Here is an 18,788-nt window from a genome sequence, read left to right as displayed (position 1 = left end):
AATACTGCAATCACTGAGCAGCAAATTATATCACCTGTGATGTATTTTAGTTATCTTGCAAACCTGGCCTGTTAGTGGGCCCTGAGGACAGGAGTTGAGAACCACTGGCTTAGAGGATGGATTGTGGAGATTTTATCATCCCTGCTTAATCCCCTTGGTGTATTGATCGTTGAGTGTGGATGTCAAGGCACATTATATAATCCAAGGTTCATCTGACTCCTGTAATAAGGATCTACAGAGGAGGGTAAGAGGCAGTGTGTTTGGGTGTCGGTGGTGGCTTTCTTCCCTCTCTACACGATCAAGAGTTTTACCCCATGGTGTGTGGTTCATATTGATTCCATTGAGGAATTTTTATATTTTAAGGACATTATTTTCGAGCGCTGCACCTTTTTTTTTGCAATATAAATCCTGTATAATAATACGTTTTAGTGAAATTGCTTTACGTCATCAGAGATGATTGTGCAAAGGCTGGAGAAGAGAATCGATGCAAACCAGGAAGTCTGTTTTTTAAGAATTGGGGCCAGTGGGTTGGTGGTTTATAAAGAGCCACAACCCTGAGTTAAAAATGATGGGCACAGCTGGGATTGTTGTCAGGTCTACGTGTTCATGTTAGTCCCCTTTCACACTGGGGCGTTTTTCAGGTGCTTTTGGGCTAAAAATAGTGCCTGTAAAACGCCTGAAAAATGCCTCCCCTGCAGCCCCAGTGTGAGAGCCTGAGTGCTTTCACATTGGGCCGGTGCACTTGCAGGACATTAGAAAAAATCCTGCAAGCAGCATCTTTGGAGCGATGGAGGAGCGGTGTATACATTGCTCCTCCACCGCCCCTGCCCTTTGAAATGAATGGGCACCGCTGCCAAATCGCCTGCAAAACGCTTTGGCAGCGGCGCTTTTTGGGCGCTATAAACCCTTTCCTTGGCCACTAGCGGGGGTTAAAAGCGCCCCACTAGGGGCCAAATAGTGCCGCTAAAACAACAGTGAAGCACCATTAAAACTAGTGGCGCTTCACCGCTAACGCCCGGCGCGGCTCAGTGTGAAAGGGCTCTTAAAATGGTATTAAAACCCCAAATTAAAAATTGTATATATTGCAGCTTACCAATCATTAGATGTGGTGGCTGCATTGGGTTTCTTTTTTCCTTCTGTGTTCCCTTGTGAGCTGGCCACTAACACACCTCCTGTATTATATGGACACCGTTTTGAATGAAGGAGCACAGGGTGCAGATTTGGACAGCAACATTGTCGGTCTGGTGGGAGGGGAGTGTTAGATCTACTAGCAGATTTAAATACAGTAACAAAATGAATCTGAACTGTAGCTAACAATTTATATTCAGCTAGAGCAAATATTTTTTTCTTTTTGGGATAAAGGTTTTACATAAATAAAAGCTGATCATTTTAAGTGCCCCATCAGTGTTAATTTGTTTCATCTCTAACTGCAAGAGAGCTTTTCTGTTGAAAACAACACTTACCGTCTGGATCGCCAGATGAAAATAGAAGAAATAAAGCCTAAAAAAGAAACATAATACAGCCATCACATCTAAGGATTGCTAAGCTGCAATATAATAAATGTTTGATTTTGTGGTTGTTACTGCTTTAAATGCAGGCTTCCTTAGGCCCCCTTTCACAGGGACAGTCTGAGCAGGTCCAACTGTCAGTTTCTCAGGCAGACTTCATTGTAAGCCCCATGTCAGTCTATGAGCAACTGGATATAAATGCAATCATATCTATTTACATCTGATTACCTCAGAGTCTATCAAGGTCTGAAAAAAAAGTGAAAAAGGTCTGGGTCCTTTTCCGTTGTTTCAGATCTAAACATAACAGATATGAGGTAATCAGATGTAAAGGAACAGAAGTCTGACTGGAAATCTCTGGTATTTAATTGCAGCAAATAAAACTGAATGGACATGGATGTCACAAAAGTAATATTTTTTACGTTCTGTTCTGATTCACAGAGACTCTGTTCCCAGAGTACAGCAACAGACGTGAATGTTAGGGTCAGTGAGGGTAAACATGTAGGTTATCTTTACACTTGATCTTAGCCAAAAGGCCAAGAAGCAATACACGTGGGTTATCTTTACAGAAGACTGAAAAGGCAATCCATAGATAACAGGAGAAATGGATGTTAAAAAAAAAAACTATTTGATAATTATACGCCCACATTTTTTTAATAAATATCAGTTCAATAGATTCTTAGTGGTTGTCAGCACAAGAGGAAGGGATCATCCACATATCAATATTAAGTTGCTTTGATCTATACAGATAAATGCTGGCTCAATGGAAGGCACATAGAAAACAATGTCATGGCAAGGGGCAGAATATTAACAATATTAATGACATGACTGTTAGGAGGCACTGTGAAGGAATAGAGAATGGATTTCAGATAAGCCAAAGGCTTTGCCTGGAGTTCAGCTTTATAAGAGAACTTTGTGGTGTTTTTTTTGTTGTTGTTTTTTTTGATTCTCTAAGACTGAGAACTGAGAGATCAAAGACCACTGATCGCTCAGTTCTCAGTGTTCCCTGAGCAAAGAGGCTCTCTGCTATGCTCCCTGTAAGCTCACTGGAGCACTGGGCTGTGGAGAGGGTGGGAGAGGCTGGCTCAGGCTCTCAGAGGCTGAGTCAGGTGCCAATCCAGGCATCTGGATGGATCCCAACCATATGGTCTCGATCTTTTCTCAGCCTGGACCAGCTCTGTGATGTCAGCTGACAGTAGTCATCAGCCCTCTGTCGGCTGAAAACGGGTCACAGGAGTGCGGAATGAACTGCACTCCTGTGATCCACGGGTGAAATACAGCCAAATGAGCTGCCATTTCCCAGCCATTATCGGCTCTCTTTCCTCTCCCCTGCAGCCACTGCCGATAGTCACAGGGGAATCAAATCAATTGACCGGAGCAGGCTGAAAAAAAGGTATACACATTTTTTCTTTTAGCACAGGCTAGTCGGCGTAGGAAGGAGAGGACAGTTCTTTGAATAAAAAAAGGTGTTTTCATATGTTAATTAATCCAAGACTCTGAGTACAGTACAGGGACAGTGTCATGGTTATGCAATAGAGTTTTCTCTGTCAGCTTACCTGTCTCCATGTGTTCATCTCTAAAGACCAGCTGCCTCTCACCTGACTGCTTTTATAACCTCTCCTCTAAGCATGGCCCCACCCCAGGCCCTATCAGGGAACCCTATATTAACCTGTGCACTGCAAGCCAGCAGTGCTGATCAACTATTGTGTGTTAGCCTCCGTGTGTACTTGCTGTGTTTCCTACGTCTGATTCCTGGTACCGACTTTGGCCTGTTCTCGACTCTCCCTGTCTGCTTGTTACCCTGACCTTTGGCATGTTATGTTTATCCTTGTCTGCTAGTCGCCCTGACCTTTGGCTTACCCCTTACTTCCCTGTCGTTCCAGCCTGCTGCCTCCTTCCTCTTCTCCTGTAGTCTACGGTGAGCGTGAGCTGTGAGACCCTGGGGGCCGCGACCTGGAGCCAGACTGCAGCGCAGTCCATCCTCACCAATAGAGGCTCTGGTGAACACCCACTGGCTCTTAGACTCCGCGCCCTGGGGAATCTATGCTCTAGCTCCCACTGGGATCCATGTTAGTTATCCTGTAGACCTGCTTCCTGAACCTTCCAGGGTTCAATCCGCAGCAGTCAGTCCTGGGGTCCACTACCTTAGCGGTGCACTTCCGACTCCTACAGAGTGCATCTGTCACCTGGTCCCAGGTGACCTGACAGCCAGCTAATAATGACTCCAATTACCATTAATGACTATATACATTTCCTCACATACATACTCTACATACATACATTTGATAATATTTGGTGCATAACCAGTAATCTTACAAATCTGTCAATGTTTGTGATGCTGATAGGCATAAGGTTGCATGCTGCACAATTATTGGTAGGGGAAGAAGCAGCACTTGAAAAATGTCAAGAGGAGTTCCCATTGGGTAAAATATAACAAAATAAATGCAAGGGAGGGTGCAGGAGGGTTAACCTCGCCATATGCCCATAGATTTATTTTATTCAGCCTGTGGGACATGATGGTGTGAATAGGCTAAAGAGATAATGCATCTTAAAATGGACTGTTGAAATGATATGTAACAGAATAGGAGAGGCATAAACAAACCATGAAATAGCAAACAGGGAAAAAAAATCACTGTGGCAGAGGTATAAAAGAGCAGTGAATGCAGCGTCCAAGCTTTCACAGGTGTGTTCATTTGAGAACTCTTGGCATACACTGGGGCTGTAAGCCGTCCATGCAGTGGAGTTTGAAAACCCCCCTTTTCATGTTTCCTTATGACTTACTCATGTGAAATGCTTAAAGTTTTCCCTGATTTATCTTTTTTTGAAAAGTCATTCTCTACCTGGAAATGCCTATAAAGTCAAAACCCCAAATGTAGTTCTAGAAACTTCTTTCAGAACCACTGTGAGAGTAAGATCATTACCTGAAGGTCTAAATATATTCTACAAATATGGCTTTCATTTTCTGCACACTTTTTTACCGAGCAAGTTCCAAAGGTCTCTCCACGTACACAGAGGGGAAAGGGCACAGTTGATTACAAAACTGAGATAATTTAAATCAAGTTGTGCAAGGTCTTTAATTAAAATATGCAGCAAATACAGAAGTTAGTTGCAGAAATATTGAAGACCAGCATTAAGTGATACATAAGCTCATTCATGACACCCTGTAAACTGTTTGGTATTGACCCACCTGCTGCATTGTGAGCAACACAGGCTGTAAAGGGTGTTTGCAGCAATTTGCCCCATCTTCTTCCAACAGGTTCCGTGCTGTGACTTGAGAAAATCTCTTCCAGTCTATTGAATTGATCTCCAAACTGCGGCCAGATAGCAAGCAATTGTGCTGCAAATTTGAAAATGACTTGCTAAGCTATTGCTAGACTTGCCAGGCTTCACAAGTTTGTTGCACAATTGCAGCAATTCCGCATTGCATGACTCCAGATCAACTTTCTTTGCAAACATTCTGCAAGGCTGCTGCAAGTTTTGGTTCAGTTATGTTGTGCAATAGTCATCCCACCACAGGGGTCACTGTGGCTGAATTTTCATGCTGTAGACTTGCAGAGCTCTTGCTGTAGACTCACCACTGCAACTTTGCCCTTGCTAGAGACTTTCCATGCAATTTTGCTACAAATTGGAACAGTGTAAACTAGAAATTGTGCTTCAAGTTTCCTGCAAATGTACAACATGCCAGGGAAAATGTGCAGCAAGTTAACAGATTTACAATTCAACACTGCCTAAAAATTTGTGGCAAGTTATTCTTGCTATCTGGGCAGGTGCAGCCCTTTTTCTGGCCCTTGGGGCACTATTCCTCCCATTGACATTAACAATGGAGCACCATTCCTCCCGCTGACACCAACGATAGGAGACTATTCTACCCACTGACACCAATGATAAGAACCTAATCTGCTCACTGACAACAAATAATGGGGCACTATTCCTCCCACTCCTGGCACTTTTTGTTTATAAGTTTAATCAGTATTTTTTGCTAGACAATTACTTGTAACTCCCTAAACATGATACATTTTTTTATTAGAGACCCTAGGGAATAAAATGGTGATTGTTGCAATTTTTTATGTCACACGGTATTTGCGCAGCGGTTTTGCTAGCGCAGTTTTTTTGGGAAAAAATACCCTTTAATGAATTAGAAAAAAACAAAACACAATATACTGTATACCCCAATTTTTTTGTCAAATGTGAAAGATGAGGTTACACTGAGTAAATAGATACCTAACGTGTCACGCTTTAAAATTACGCACGCTCGTGGAATGGCGCCAAACTACAGTACCTAAAAATCTCCATATTTTTATTTTTTTTAATCATTGTTATTCCCATTACAAGGAATGTAAACATCCCTTGTAATAGAATTAAGTATGACAGGTTCTCTTTATGGAGAGATCTGGGGTAAAAAAAAAAAATCTCTCCTTTACCTTTTTTAAAAGCAAAAGATCAAAAAAAATGTTTCCACCCTGGACCGAAAGTGACGTCATGATGTCGGTCCATTCCTCCAAGGCCATAGAGGTGATCAAAGATGATCTACTCTTTGATCGCCTCTGGACCAGCCAGCCGCACCGTCGGAATGTTTCTCAGGCAAGACGGTGGAAATAGTAAGCCCAAAAAACTCCGGCGAGCAGCAGGAGGGGACATCTAAAAGCGCTCCAGCGGCTCATGAGCCACTCTGAGCGCTTTCATGAGAAAGCCACCCGCCAGCTTTAAAAAAAATACCGGGGTTATGGCTGATATCTTTAGCCATAACCCCGGTAAACCACTTCAAAGCCGCAACTTGTATATATACGTATTGCAGTCTTGAAGTATTAATTATTATTATACAAGGTTTATATAGCGCTGACAGTTTACGCAGCGCTTTACAACATTAGGGCAGACAGCACAATTACAATACAATTTGATACAGGGAGGGAACAGCGAGCCCTGCTCGTTAGAGCTTACAATCTAGGAGGGAGTTAAAGTCTGAAGGATTTTCTTTAGAAAGTTTGGAGACCCCTGGTCTAGTGAAAGGAGACAGATTGCCGGGTGATGGGGAGATGTATTTCTGCAGAGGCAGTCTGAGAAGTGATAGTTGGAAAGGTGAAATAACTAGAAGTAATACCCCTCACTGGGGAATATGTTCCAACAAGAGTACTGTATTTTTCGCACCATAAGACGCACTTTTTTGCCCCCAAAAAATGGGAGAAAATGTCCCTGCGCCTTATGGAGCGAATACTGACCAGGCACCGCTCCCCCCCCATCATTGCTGCCGTGTCAGAATACCAGCGCCCGGCTTCTCTATGGAGGAGAGAGGACAGGATGTGAGGCGCATCCTGGCAGGGGCATACCAAGGCGGGGAGGGGGGAGGCGGTCCGCCCCGGGTGCCAAAACATGGGGGGTGTCAGTGGCGTCCCTATGGGGGTATAATATTTAATATTTTAGTACACCATTTGGTTCATACTATTATTTTACTTGTTTTCCTCCTCTAAAACCTAGGTTTGTCTTATGGTCAGGTGCGTCTAATGGAGCAAAAAATACAGTAATTGAGGAGTGGAAAAAGGAAATCATTAATTTATTATCACAAAAGCTATATTGTAGTATTTTCACCAACTAGAACCTCTGGAGAGGATTGGGGTTAATGCCCACCGGGCTGAAAATTTAAATAAAGGTATTCTCCAAGGGTCCTTCTACGATTGAAGGACCCCACCTTACAAGCCTATACAAAGAAGGAGCAACTTCTTTTTTTCCTGATTTACATTTTCTCAGGCACAACATGCTCAGGAGGCGGTGTGGCTAGATTATGAGGTATTTGCTTAGAACAAGGGTTATGGTTGATGTATGATTGTAAAGCTGGCCATGCACTAGACAAATTTTGTTGGAAAACCTAGTTTTAGGACCTTTCATTTGATTTTTAAATCAATAGTAGGATACAATTGAGATTCATTTACCACTGCACGATGAGAACATTCAAAAGGTGCCAGAAGGAAATTTTTTTTTTTCCAAACAAATTTCTAATGCCGCGTACACACGAGTGGACTTTACGGCAGACTTTGCCACGCTGACTTTTCGACTGACTTTACGACGGACTTTCTGAATGAACGGACTTGCCTACACACAATCCACCAAAGTCCATCGAATTTGTACATGATGACGTACGACCGGACTAAAACAAAGAAGTTCATAGCCAGTAGCCAATGGCTGCCCTAGCGTGGCTTTTTGTCCGTCGAACTAGCATACAGACGAGCGGATTTTTCGACCGGACTCGATTTCGACGGATTGCTTTAAAACATGCTTCAAATCTAAGTCCGTCCAACTTTTGAGAAAACAAAGTCCGCTGGAGCCCACACACGATCGAATTGTCCGACGAAATCCAGTACGCCAGACCAAGTCTGCCGTAAAGTCCGCTCGTGTGTACGCGGCATAACTATGAATGTGGTTTTCGTTTTGGGAAATTACATTTGTCCCAAAATTCAAACAAAAATTTGAGAAACTTTTGAACAACCTTTAAAAGTAGTGTATGGCCAGCTGTGGACTCAGAAAAAAAGTTTAATGTATCATGCTTTAGGAAATAATGGCTTGCCTTTGAGAATAGTTCCCATTGTCTTGTATAGAATAATATAGAATAATAAAGTCATGCATGGCAAAAGCAACAATAAATGCCAGTGAACACATACAGCCCAACTCAAAATCCAAAAGCTGTATTCTGGAATCCTACTTTCTAAACTTTTTTAGCATGGTGCAACCATCGATCGATCAACTTGGGTACATTCAGCATTCCCATACATGGTTCTAATTCAAACCATCTATGGCCAGCTTAACAGGCCAAGTGCAGGGGTTAGTGAAGACTTATTGTTACTAATATGATCTGCAAAAGGTGCTGGAACACACATCAGCCCTGGAGGGTTGCATTCATTTAGAGGACATGGTACACTCACTTTATACTGACAACAGATGGGCCATAAGAACCCTATGGGTGATGTCACCGCTGCCAGAAATTGTCAGCCATTGTCAGAGTGCTCTCTCTCTCCTTTCCCCTGCAGCTGGCACTGGCTGACACAGAGGATTACGAGAGTGGGCTGAAAATAGGCAAGGATATAACTCCTTTTTTTTTATTATTTTTTTTTCACAGGTTAATTAGCATGGGTGTTAGGACAGGGGGGGAAGCAATTTTAGGATTAGTTTTGCTTTATCCTTGAATTCTACTTTACAGACTCAGTCAATGCAAATGTATTGCTAAATGTCCCTTAATGTTTACATACTGGAACTATTCTATGGCAGAAGAGTTGATGGGCAGGTTTTCAAAGATTTGTCTTACAAAAAGATGGCACAGAGGCAAGTGTGTGTGGCTAGCATGTGACACCCCCCATAGAACTGTACTAATTGATGGGATGCGCTGCACGTGTGTTCTTAATGTTTGTGGGCCACCTCCCAATGAGATCATGCATTACAGTTTAAGAAGAATCACTGTGAGCAGATTGATTAAATAACCTTTAACAAATGTTAAGATTGTGGATTTATATGCACTGTATTGCTTGCAATTTGTATAAATACGTGACTCAATGTTTCAAAATTCACATATCTCTATAGACCTCAGTCAACTGGGAGGGCGACAAGCTGGTGTGTGTACAGAAAGGAGAGAAGGAAGGCCGAGGATGGACACAGTGGGTGGAAGGAGACGAATTACACTTGGTATGAAACCTTTCCCTTTTGGATTTTTATTTCAAAATATTTTATTGAGTTTTCGTGAGATCAATAACAAATATACAAAACCTTAGCATTAAATGCAGGCGTACATAGGAGAAAAAATGAAACCCCTTAGGGGCTACATGTATACCTTATGATAGTAGATACAACTAAAAAAAAGAGTTGCGGCCTTGCATGAAAACCTACAAATGACAAAGTTAGTTCGCATGGATCCAAAGACCCAGAGACAAGGATTAGTTTGGTGAGGTGGAAGTAGGAGAGACCGTCTGCACCCCAACTGGGAACACACTGTGCCTGAGCGGAATACTCCCACTTGCCCCTGACACCCCCTTAGTTATTGCTAAATGTCTCTGGGCATCAAGACAGGGAGTAATGACCTACTATCTATGCTGTCCTTGGGAGCTGGGCTCCCTGAGGTCTCTGCAATGGTCTGAATTAAGGCTGGAAAGTATCAACTTGATAGATCAACCTGCTAAGAAACAAGAGAAAGGAGATAAAGAGAAGAGAGAGAGGTGAGATTGGGGTGATAGAGAGAGAGGAGAAGGTAGACAGAAGCCAAACCCCGGGAGGGGACCCCCCAAATCCAGATACTGCTTGATGCTTCAGGGTATAACCCCTGGGATCAAGGAGATGCCCAAGAAATTAGCCCATGGTTCCCAGATAGCTTCAAATTTCTCTGTGGTATTATTCAGGGTACTGGCCACCTTCTCTTGGGCCATGATCCATGAAATTTTACGGGAAGCCGCTTTGAAGGACACCTTGGGTTGTTTCCATGCCTTGGCTATAGATAACTTAGCCCCCAGCAAAATGAAGTGAATCAATCTACGGGACAATTTTGGAGTTTTGGGTAAATGGTCGTTTAAGAGCGCTATGGCGGGGGTTCTTGGGACCTGTACTCCGGTGACTTTTTTAATCATATGGAAAATCCTATGCCAGAAAGGCCTCACCCGTGGACATTCCCAAAAGATATGGGCCAATGAGCCCCTAAGAAGACAGCCCCTAAAGCACCTGGAGTCCGTGGAGGGGAACATTCTGGCCAGTCTCTCCGGTGGAAGGTACCATCTTGTGATGACCTTTACGCTGGATTCCACCAGTGAGATGTTCAGGATGCTCTTGTACGCCCTATTATAAGTGATCCTCCACTTCTCCAGGTCCCACTCCAGGGCTAAGTCAGACTCCCAAGCTACCATGTATGGCGTCTTGGCTGTTTGATTAGAGAGTGACTGGTAAATGATGGAGATTCCACCCCTCTGCTCCGTAGACCGACCGCACCATACTTTGTAAGGGGTGAATGAGTGGTTTGATGGATTATCTTTACCTCTATGTGTGAGGAAGTGTCTGATCTGCTGAAAGCGAAAGTTCTCAGAGTCAGGCATCTCCAACTGACTCACACAGAAGGCTCTGGTTATAGGCCCCATTGATGTGAAGTAGTGTCCAATCCGGTACATCCCCTTGTTCAGCCACCAACGGAATGCTTTAATGTCGGTTCCTGGGGGAAAGTCAGGGTTATTGAAGATATGAGCCAGTGGTTGTTTGCAGGATGTTATGTTTGGAAGGTTTCTTAGAGAATCCCATAACTGAAAGGATTGCGAGAGGATTGGGGATAGTATGGGGGGACGTTTCTTAGGGGGAACCCACAAAAGAAAATCGATAGTAAAAGAGGGGACTGCCTGTCTCTCAATCAGTATCCAGTCCGGTCTCTCCGCCTTCGCGTATACCGTCGAAATCTGAGCTAATCTGGCCGATTGGAAGTACCACAATAGATGCGGAAGGCCCAATCCCCCTTGCGTTCTATTTAAGTATAATGTGCTCTGTTGTAGTCTGTACCCTTTCCCCCCCAAATGAATTTTACTATTTTCCGTTGGAATGATTTCAAGTGTTCCCTATTGATGTTAATTGGAATGGCTCTAAATAGGTAGAGAATTCTGGGGAGCAAGTTCATCTTGACAGCATGAATCCTCCCTAACCAAGATAACCCCCCCCTGGCCCATTTGGATAAGTCTGTCTCTAGTTTGCGGTAAGTGTGAGGGAAGTTGGATGCATAAAGGAGTTTTCGCTGTGAGCCTTATCCCTAAGTAATCAATATAAGAGTCACTCCATTTGAAATCAAAGGAACTCTGCAGGGATGCCACTAAAGTTGGGTCAAGGGAGATATTCAGGGCTGAAGATTTGGCATAATTGACCTTAAGCCCAGAAACCCTTGAAAACTCTTTCAGGAGCCTGCAAAGGTTTGGAAGGGAGGTGGTTGGGGATGTGAGAAAAAGGAGCATGTCGTCCGCAAACAACCCACATTTGTGGACCTGGTCACCGCAGGCAACTCCTTGGATGTTGGGATCTGCTCTTATTGCTATTGCTAACGTTTCGATCGCAATAGCAAAAATTAGGGGGGATAGTGGGCATCCCTGCCTAGTTCCTCTTGCAATGGTCAGGGTTTTAGAGTATTGGCCTTGTAAGCGTATCACCGCTTTGGGAGAGGAATATAATGATTTCAGTGTCCCTAAAAAGTTGGGTCCAAAGCCCCATTTTTCTAGTATGGAGAAGAGATAAGGCCATTCGATCGAGTCGAAGGCTTTGTGGAGATCCAGCGAGAGGATCATACCTTTCTGTTTCGGTCCCCCTTCCCAGTTAGATTGTAGGATGGATACTATATCTATAGCTCTCCTAATTTGGTCGGGTCCTTGCCTACCGGGTATAAAACCGACCTGGTCCTTGTGTACATAGAGATTGATAAAAGAGGAGAGGCGATTTGCAAGAATTTTAGTGAGAATTTTGAGGTCATTGTTAATTAAAGAAATGGGTCTGTAGTTCTCAACTTCCTCATGGTTTTTGTTGGGTTTGGGGATCACTGAAATGAAAGCTGTGTTTAGTTGAGATTCCAGGGGGGATCCTGCCTTTTTAGAATTAAAAAACTTTGCTAGATACGGGGCTAGGATAGCGCTAAATTCCTTATAGTAAGGGACCGAGAGGCCGTCTGGCCCTGGGGCTGATCCGGATTTAAGGCCTTTTATTACTTCCCTGATTTCATCTTCCATGATGGGGGCGTCCATTAAGTCTCTACAGTCCCTGGACAGTGATGGAAGTTGTAGATGCGATAGGAAGTCATTTACTAGGGAGCCTTTCTCTGATTGGGGGGGGCTGTAGAGTGAAGAATAAAAATCGTGGAAAGCAGACATGATACTTTTTGGATTTGCTGTTGGGGGTTGACCTGCTATCCTCAATTTGGGGAAGGAACTAGAGCGAAATTTAGGTGAAAGTTTAGAAGCTAGCATTGAGCCGAATCTATCCCTGTGGCAATAAAATTTGGCTCCACACCATCTAAGAGTCTTCTCTGCTTTAGCTGTTAAGGCGAGATTCAGCTCAAGTCTGGTGGCATCAAGTTTACCCAAAAGGGTCCTGGATGGGTGCTTTTTATGTTCTGCTTTTAGTTGGAGGAAGGACTTTTCAAGCTTCTGAATGTCATTCAATCGTTCCTTCTTAAATTTGGACGCTAGTTTAATTATGACTCCTCGAATGGTTGCCTTGTGGGCTGCCCACAGGGTTTCGGGGGCGATATTCTCCACGTCATTTAAGTGGAAATATTCTTTAATAGATTTAGCAATTTCCTGTACCAGGCTAGGGTCGGCTAACAGGGATTCGTTTAGTCGCCAGTAGAAACCTCCTCGCCCAGACAGGACATTTCGTAGGGTGAGGGCAACCAGGGAATGATCAGACCATGCTGTGTCCAGAATTGCTGCCTTGGTTGACAGAGGAATAAGAGCCGTCTGGGTGAGGATGTGGTCAATCCTAGCGTACGATTGGTGGGGAGCGGAAAAGTGTGTAAAGTCCCTTTTGTTGGGGTTCAATTCCCTCCAAACATCTACTAGACCCTGCGAGTGGACCATTTTGGCGATTCTCGTGCTAAGTTTTGTGGGGCGTGTGAGTTGGTCTTTAAGGGGCTTGGTTTTGTCCAGACCCTGATCAAATGCAACATTTGAGTCCCCTCCCAAAATTACTTTGCCTTCCAGAAGCGGGTTCAAGGTTGAGAAGAGGTCCTGGAAAAACGCCGCTTGGCCCTTATTTGGGGCATAGTATGAGACAAAAGAATATAAAACGCCTTCCAGGGTACCCTTCACCAAAACGAATCTGCCCTCTGGGTCCCTAAAGTCAGAGAGGAATGAGAATTTGCAGTTTTTAGAGAAAAGAATAGCTACCCCTTTCGTCTTATTGGTGGCGTTCTCTAGGTAAAATGTCGGAAAGTGTGCGTGTAGGAACTTGGGGGTGTACCGGGTCTGGAAATGTGTCTCCTGCAGGAGCATCACATCAAACCTCAGTGATTTATAATGATCCAAGGCCAATCTCCTTTTCCTTGGAGAGTTTAGGCCCTGGACATTATGTGAACCGATCTTGAGGTCAATATCCTTCACGGTCAGGTCAGCCATAGGAGCAGAGGGAATAGAAGCTGGTAATCACGCGGTCACTTACCCTTGGGAGTCTTCTGACATTGAATGTAGGCCTGGTTGTGTTGAGCCGTCCTAGGAACAACTCTGGGACTTGGAGGGGTACCCCCCCTGGGCTGGCTAGGAGAGAGAAAAGGGGTGAGATGAGGAAGAAAGAGATTAGATACTTACTAAACACTAAAGACAAAAACAAAGACATGGGTACCATAAAAATACCCTTGGGTTTATGCGGATCAGAGTCCGCTATAACCCCAATGAACTAATTCCGACTGCCCTGTTGGGCGTCAGAAGTATCGACACCAGAGGACACCAACGGTTCTCTGGAATCGGGTAGAGGCACAAGTGGTCCACCCCGGACCCTTGGAGTGTCAAAAATGAACTATAAAATAAACACACAACAGTTGTTAATAGAATAACTGCAATAACAGCCCTACTATCAGGGGTCTCTATGCCTGTGACAATAATCTACCCAGGCAGGAACGATTAAACAAGAACCTGAGAATCTCGCTCACTTCTCATCCCCAGGGTACCCCCCCCCAACTGCCTATGTGAGGGGAAAAGCCTGGGGGTCCCCTGAAAACGAGAGAGGCTTCAACTACCTAGTCAATCTGACCTACACCTGCAATAGGGGAAGGGCTATGGGAAATACAGGAAACCGAGGTTTCTATCTGAACTAAGATTTGGCCTAGCAAAACCAATACCCCAATTCTAGTCCTGTAATCTGCCCTTTATGAGAGAGGTATCTTGGTTTTCTTGTAGAATTAAGTTTCCTGTAGAGGTCCTCTTCTTCTGGGGCGATTGTCAGTCAATTTAGCTGGTTGTTGCAGTCGGCGTGTTGGGAAAAAGGAGGTGAGTGAATGGTGCAGGTCTTCTGTATCAGGAAAAGTCGATAGATGTAGAAAACGGTGAGTATCACAGTGAGACTCTAAGAAAGTGAAGAAGTGGGGGGTTCCATGTCCGTAAGACGTGGGAAGGTATTGGAGCTCCTGCTCCATCATCTTGGAGGAAGAACAGTCCCGAAAATGTCTCTGCAGAGACTGGAGGGAAGAGATGAGGTGGATAAGTCAGTCTTAGGGTGGTTTCCCCTCCTTGCTCTTCTTGGAGGGGCCCTTCAACCAGAGTGGGGATACCGGGCTGCCTGGAGGTGGCCGTTTAGTGGATCCTGAGGAAGCAGACGTAAAGTCCATTGGAGCTTCATGGGATATCAGCCTGAGGCCTAGTAAAAGCCTCTCCCCTTCCTGTAGGCTAGCGAATGAATGGGTTTTGCCCTGAATGGAAAACTTAACAGCGAAGGGGAAGGTCCAACGGTATTTGATGTCCCGTTGAGAGAGGACCGTGAGAAGGGGTTTTAGTGTCCTGCGTCTTTGAATGGTTGTAGGGGCGAGGTCAGCGAAAATTTGGATCTGGTGACCCTGGTGCTGCAGCATAGGCTTTTGACGGGATTGACGCATGACCTCTTCCTTAACCGCATAAAAGTGCGGCTTGACGATAATGTCCCTTGGGGAGCCATCTTGTCTGGGGGGTCCGAGAGACCTGTGAGCCCTGTCAAGTTCAAGACGTTGAGGGGGTATGTTGGGAATAAGGGCTGTGATAATGTCCTGGACCGTGGAGGGTATGTCCGAAAAGGTTTCCGGAAGGCCTCTTATCCGAAAGTTGTACCTCCTAGACCGGTTCTCGAGTTCGTCGATCCTGGAGAGGGCAACTTCTAATTGATCTTGAATGGTCCTGAGGTGAGCAGTGTTTTGGTTGGTTCTAGCGGTTGTGGATTCCACTTTGTCCTCAATGGCTTCAATTCTGGCGCCTAAGTTGGACAGGTCCGCTTTAATAGTATTGGTGATCTGATTAGCTGTGTTAGCCAGTCCTTTCTCCAAAAGGGATGAGAATTTTACAAACATGGCTTCCTGTATTGCTGTGAGGTCGGATACTGAGAAACCAGTTTGCTGCATAGCTGGAGCAGGTATTTGGGCCTGTGCAGGGAGGGCCTGTGAGAATATCTCTTGTTGAGAGAGGGACAGCGTCTCTGAGGGGGACTTTGCTGAGGCCAGGGGCTTTGTGTGGTCATGTGGAGGTACATGTGGAGTTTGAGAGGGTCCCTGTGCTGCTTGTGCGTAAGTCAGGGTCGGAGGAGTTAATACTGGCCTGCACTCTGGTGTCCTGGAGTGGATGCCTCCCTGATGCAGCGGTCCGTCCGTGCTGGCGGCCATCTTGGGACTCCCGTCCGCGCCCGCCGAGGCAAATTGGGGGCCAAGATCTCGTCTTGCCTGGGGCCCTGACATCTCCCTTAGATCCCCGGCTGTTCCCCAACTTGGGGAGGGTGCTGTGTCGCCCGTTAGTGGGCTGAGGCGGCTAGTGTGCGGCTCGACGGTCCGGGGTGGAGCGGAGCTCTTGGCTCAGGCGGCCATGTCGGAGCTCTCGCGCATGCGCACTTCTCCCTTTTGGATTTTATTAACCTATTCTTTAATCGTACATCACGGGACACAGAGCCATAGTAATTACTATGTGGGTTATAGTCCACCTTCAAGTGCTGAACACTGGCACACCCTAAACAGGAAGCTGCCTCCTTATATAACCCCTCCCATACCGGGAGCATCTCAGTTTTTTCGCCAGTGTCTAAGGTGTTGGTCACGAGTGAAGATGTGCTGTGCTGAGCTCCACTGCAGCAATCCTTGCTGGGGCTAGCTATGCAGCTGGATCCATTCAAAGTGTCTTTTAGGCCAAACTGAATGGTGCCTGGGCCTCGTATCCGAAGAAACAAGGTTTTTCTTGTAAGCGCTTCTCTTTTTAGAGAGCTGGACCCCGGGATCCGGTATTTTTGGTATTAAAATCATAAAGTTTTACTGGCGGGGTGCTATTACAGGTGCAGGATTGTGGGTTCCCCGAGGGTCCCTGGTTCCTGAAGGTTTGTTAACGGAACCCACCGTGAAGGGTGAAGATTGGGTCTGTTGGTTTTACCACAGAAAATCCTGAGGCGGGAAAGGTAAGTGGAGTTTTCTAAGGAATTTTTTAATATTCTCCTTTAAAGTAAATGTTGTCATGCCTAGGTGTCACCACTGGACGCTGAATGGAGCATGTACCTTCTCATGCTTTGCTCAGAGATCACGCTGTGTCACAGAAACAGCAGACTTTTTTCCTCCGGCTAGCAGGCAGACCTCCGGTAAGTTTGGGGGGTTTTGCTTCCTCCAGACACCCCCACCTGGGCTGAACTCTTCCCCTCTTCATGAGGCTGAGTATAAGGGAGAACTGAAAACAATCAGCAATGCAGTTTTCTTTCACCGCCCATACTCAGCGGCGGCTTCCGGGTCTCCTGCAAGCCATCCCTCACAAGCCGATCCCGTTGGATCGTAGGCCCGTGCTTGCGTGGGAAAACTTTTTTGAAAGGAGGGGGGCGCGATGTGAGGTGGGGGTGGGGCGTAGCGTGGTGTTGGCATCCTCCAATGCAGGAGTGTGTTTAAAAAAAAAAAAAAAACTCCATTTGTGCTGGGTGCAAAATTGTCAGAGAGACATAAGAGCAAAAAGGAGCATGAAAGAGGTTTTGGTGACACAGGCATTTCCTATTTGATACATTTACTATTTGCATCAGGCTGAGCATTAATAGCAGCGGCAGTGGCTGGACTATTGCTCAAGCAGTGGATGCGATTTCTTCTGGTAGTACCTCTGCTTTGTGTATCAGGCTAAGGTAAGAAGGGGAGAAACACCCCCAAAAAAGAGCTAAAAGGGTCTCCCTCAAGCTCTGGAAAGCCTACTCATTTCTACAAATGGCATCCTCCCCTGAGAGAGGGTGGCTGGTCAGAGTGAGCATCGGAGCCATGAAATGTTTGCAACTGTTTTCAATACTGCAGCCCCTGTTTATTTTCTAAAAGATCTTTTTTCCTCAGCCATAATAGGTTTTTAAAAAAAAAAAAAAGTTTAGCGACTTTAATCACATCCCAGTATGGGTCAAAATGCGACAGGTCTCTTCCATCGCCCAGGACCCTCAAACTGAGAAACTAGGGGCGGGAGAAGACGAATTCCCTCAGGGGAACGTGGTGAGGCTGATGACTCCTCTTTTGAGGTGTCAAATGGGGGAGAATCAGCTATTTCAATCTGAAGATTGATGGTGCAATTTCTTGCTGAATGGTCCGCTCCACATTGATGTGCCCTTAACTGAGTGTTTGGATTCGCTAAAGCCTCCTCAAGCTGTGCATGCCTTTTCCTGTCCATTCATTGTTGGAAAAGCTTTTTTGTATCTGAGAGGATCACCCAGATAAGCATTATTTTCCCTCCTAAAAAGTTTTCACACTTTATCCTTTGGTGGAGGAAATTCACTAAGAAGGGTATACCAGCAATTAACGCTGTTATATCCTCTGTGAATAAGAGTTTGATTTGTTCGGCAGACAATGCTCAAATGCGTAGGGATCCGACGGATAAAAAGTTGGAATTCCTATTAAAAAAAAAAAACCTTTTTTCTCTGGCAGATTGAGTGTCTCAACCTGCGCTGACAGTAATTGCTTAATAGTTGAGAGACCAGTTTAAACAGGTGTTCAAGGTTATCCTGCTCAGCAGGCCCAGGATCTGGCAGCTTTATGTTTGCAATAGTTGCTTTGAAAGATTCTATCCTTCAGGCCTTGCGCCCTTCGCTAAGCACCATGCAGAAGCTCCTGGCTAGTCTTCCTTTTGTGGTAAAATAGCTATTTGGGGATGTTTTGGATAATACATCCATAAAAAATTCTAGTGGAAAAAGTACCCCTTTTGCCATTTAAGAAAAGGAGTAAATGTATTTTTGTTTTTTAAGCTCCTTTTTCTGTGCCATGGGCATCAGCCTCCGAGCAGTCACGACGGCTTCTGCCGTCAGGTTCAAAATGTAATCCTCAGGGTTGACCCCAGGGACAAAAGCGGTCTTGGGGGCGGAAACCTACAAGATACTGAAGCCTCCTTATGAGGAGGCGCTCCTGCTCGCTCAGTAGGGGGAATTCTTCTGCAGTTCTCAAGAATCTGGCAGGAAGAGTGTCAAGAGTCTCAATAGCTCCAAGGTACAAACTGGAGTTCCAAGAGTTCCCGTCTCCTCCTTTTCTCAGATCAAATGTTCCTAAGGATCCAGAGAAAAAGAAGTCTTTCTCTCAAGCATTGGACCATCTTTTGGCAAAAAATGATCATGGTGGCCCCCATGTAAGAGCAGAGGTTGGGGTTT

At 45.1% G+C, this 18,788-nt stretch overlaps 1 protein-coding gene across 1 annotated transcript in view; it reads left to right on the top strand.

Annotated features, from left to right (window-relative positions):
- The window catches only part of LOC141139551 (retinol-binding protein 1-like), a 65,407-nt gene that overhangs the window by 40,364 nt on the left and 6,255 nt on the right, over nucleotides 1-18,788 (top strand). The window contains exon 3 of the mRNA XM_073625806.1: nucleotides 9,069-9,170. Within this exon, the coding sequence (XP_073481907.1) occupies nucleotides 9,069-9,170 (102 nt within the window). The remainder of the gene's footprint in view (nucleotides 1-9,068; nucleotides 9,171-18,788) is intronic.

This window comes from Aquarana catesbeiana, linkage group LG04, assembly GCF_042186555.1.
Source record: "Aquarana catesbeiana isolate 2022-GZ linkage group LG04, ASM4218655v1, whole genome shotgun sequence".
Classification (NCBI taxonomy): domain Eukaryota; kingdom Metazoa; phylum Chordata; class Amphibia; order Anura; family Ranidae; genus Aquarana; species Aquarana catesbeiana.
The sequence above is the reverse complement of the archived record's forward strand: the minus strand, read 5'-3'. Positions and strand labels throughout refer to the sequence as shown.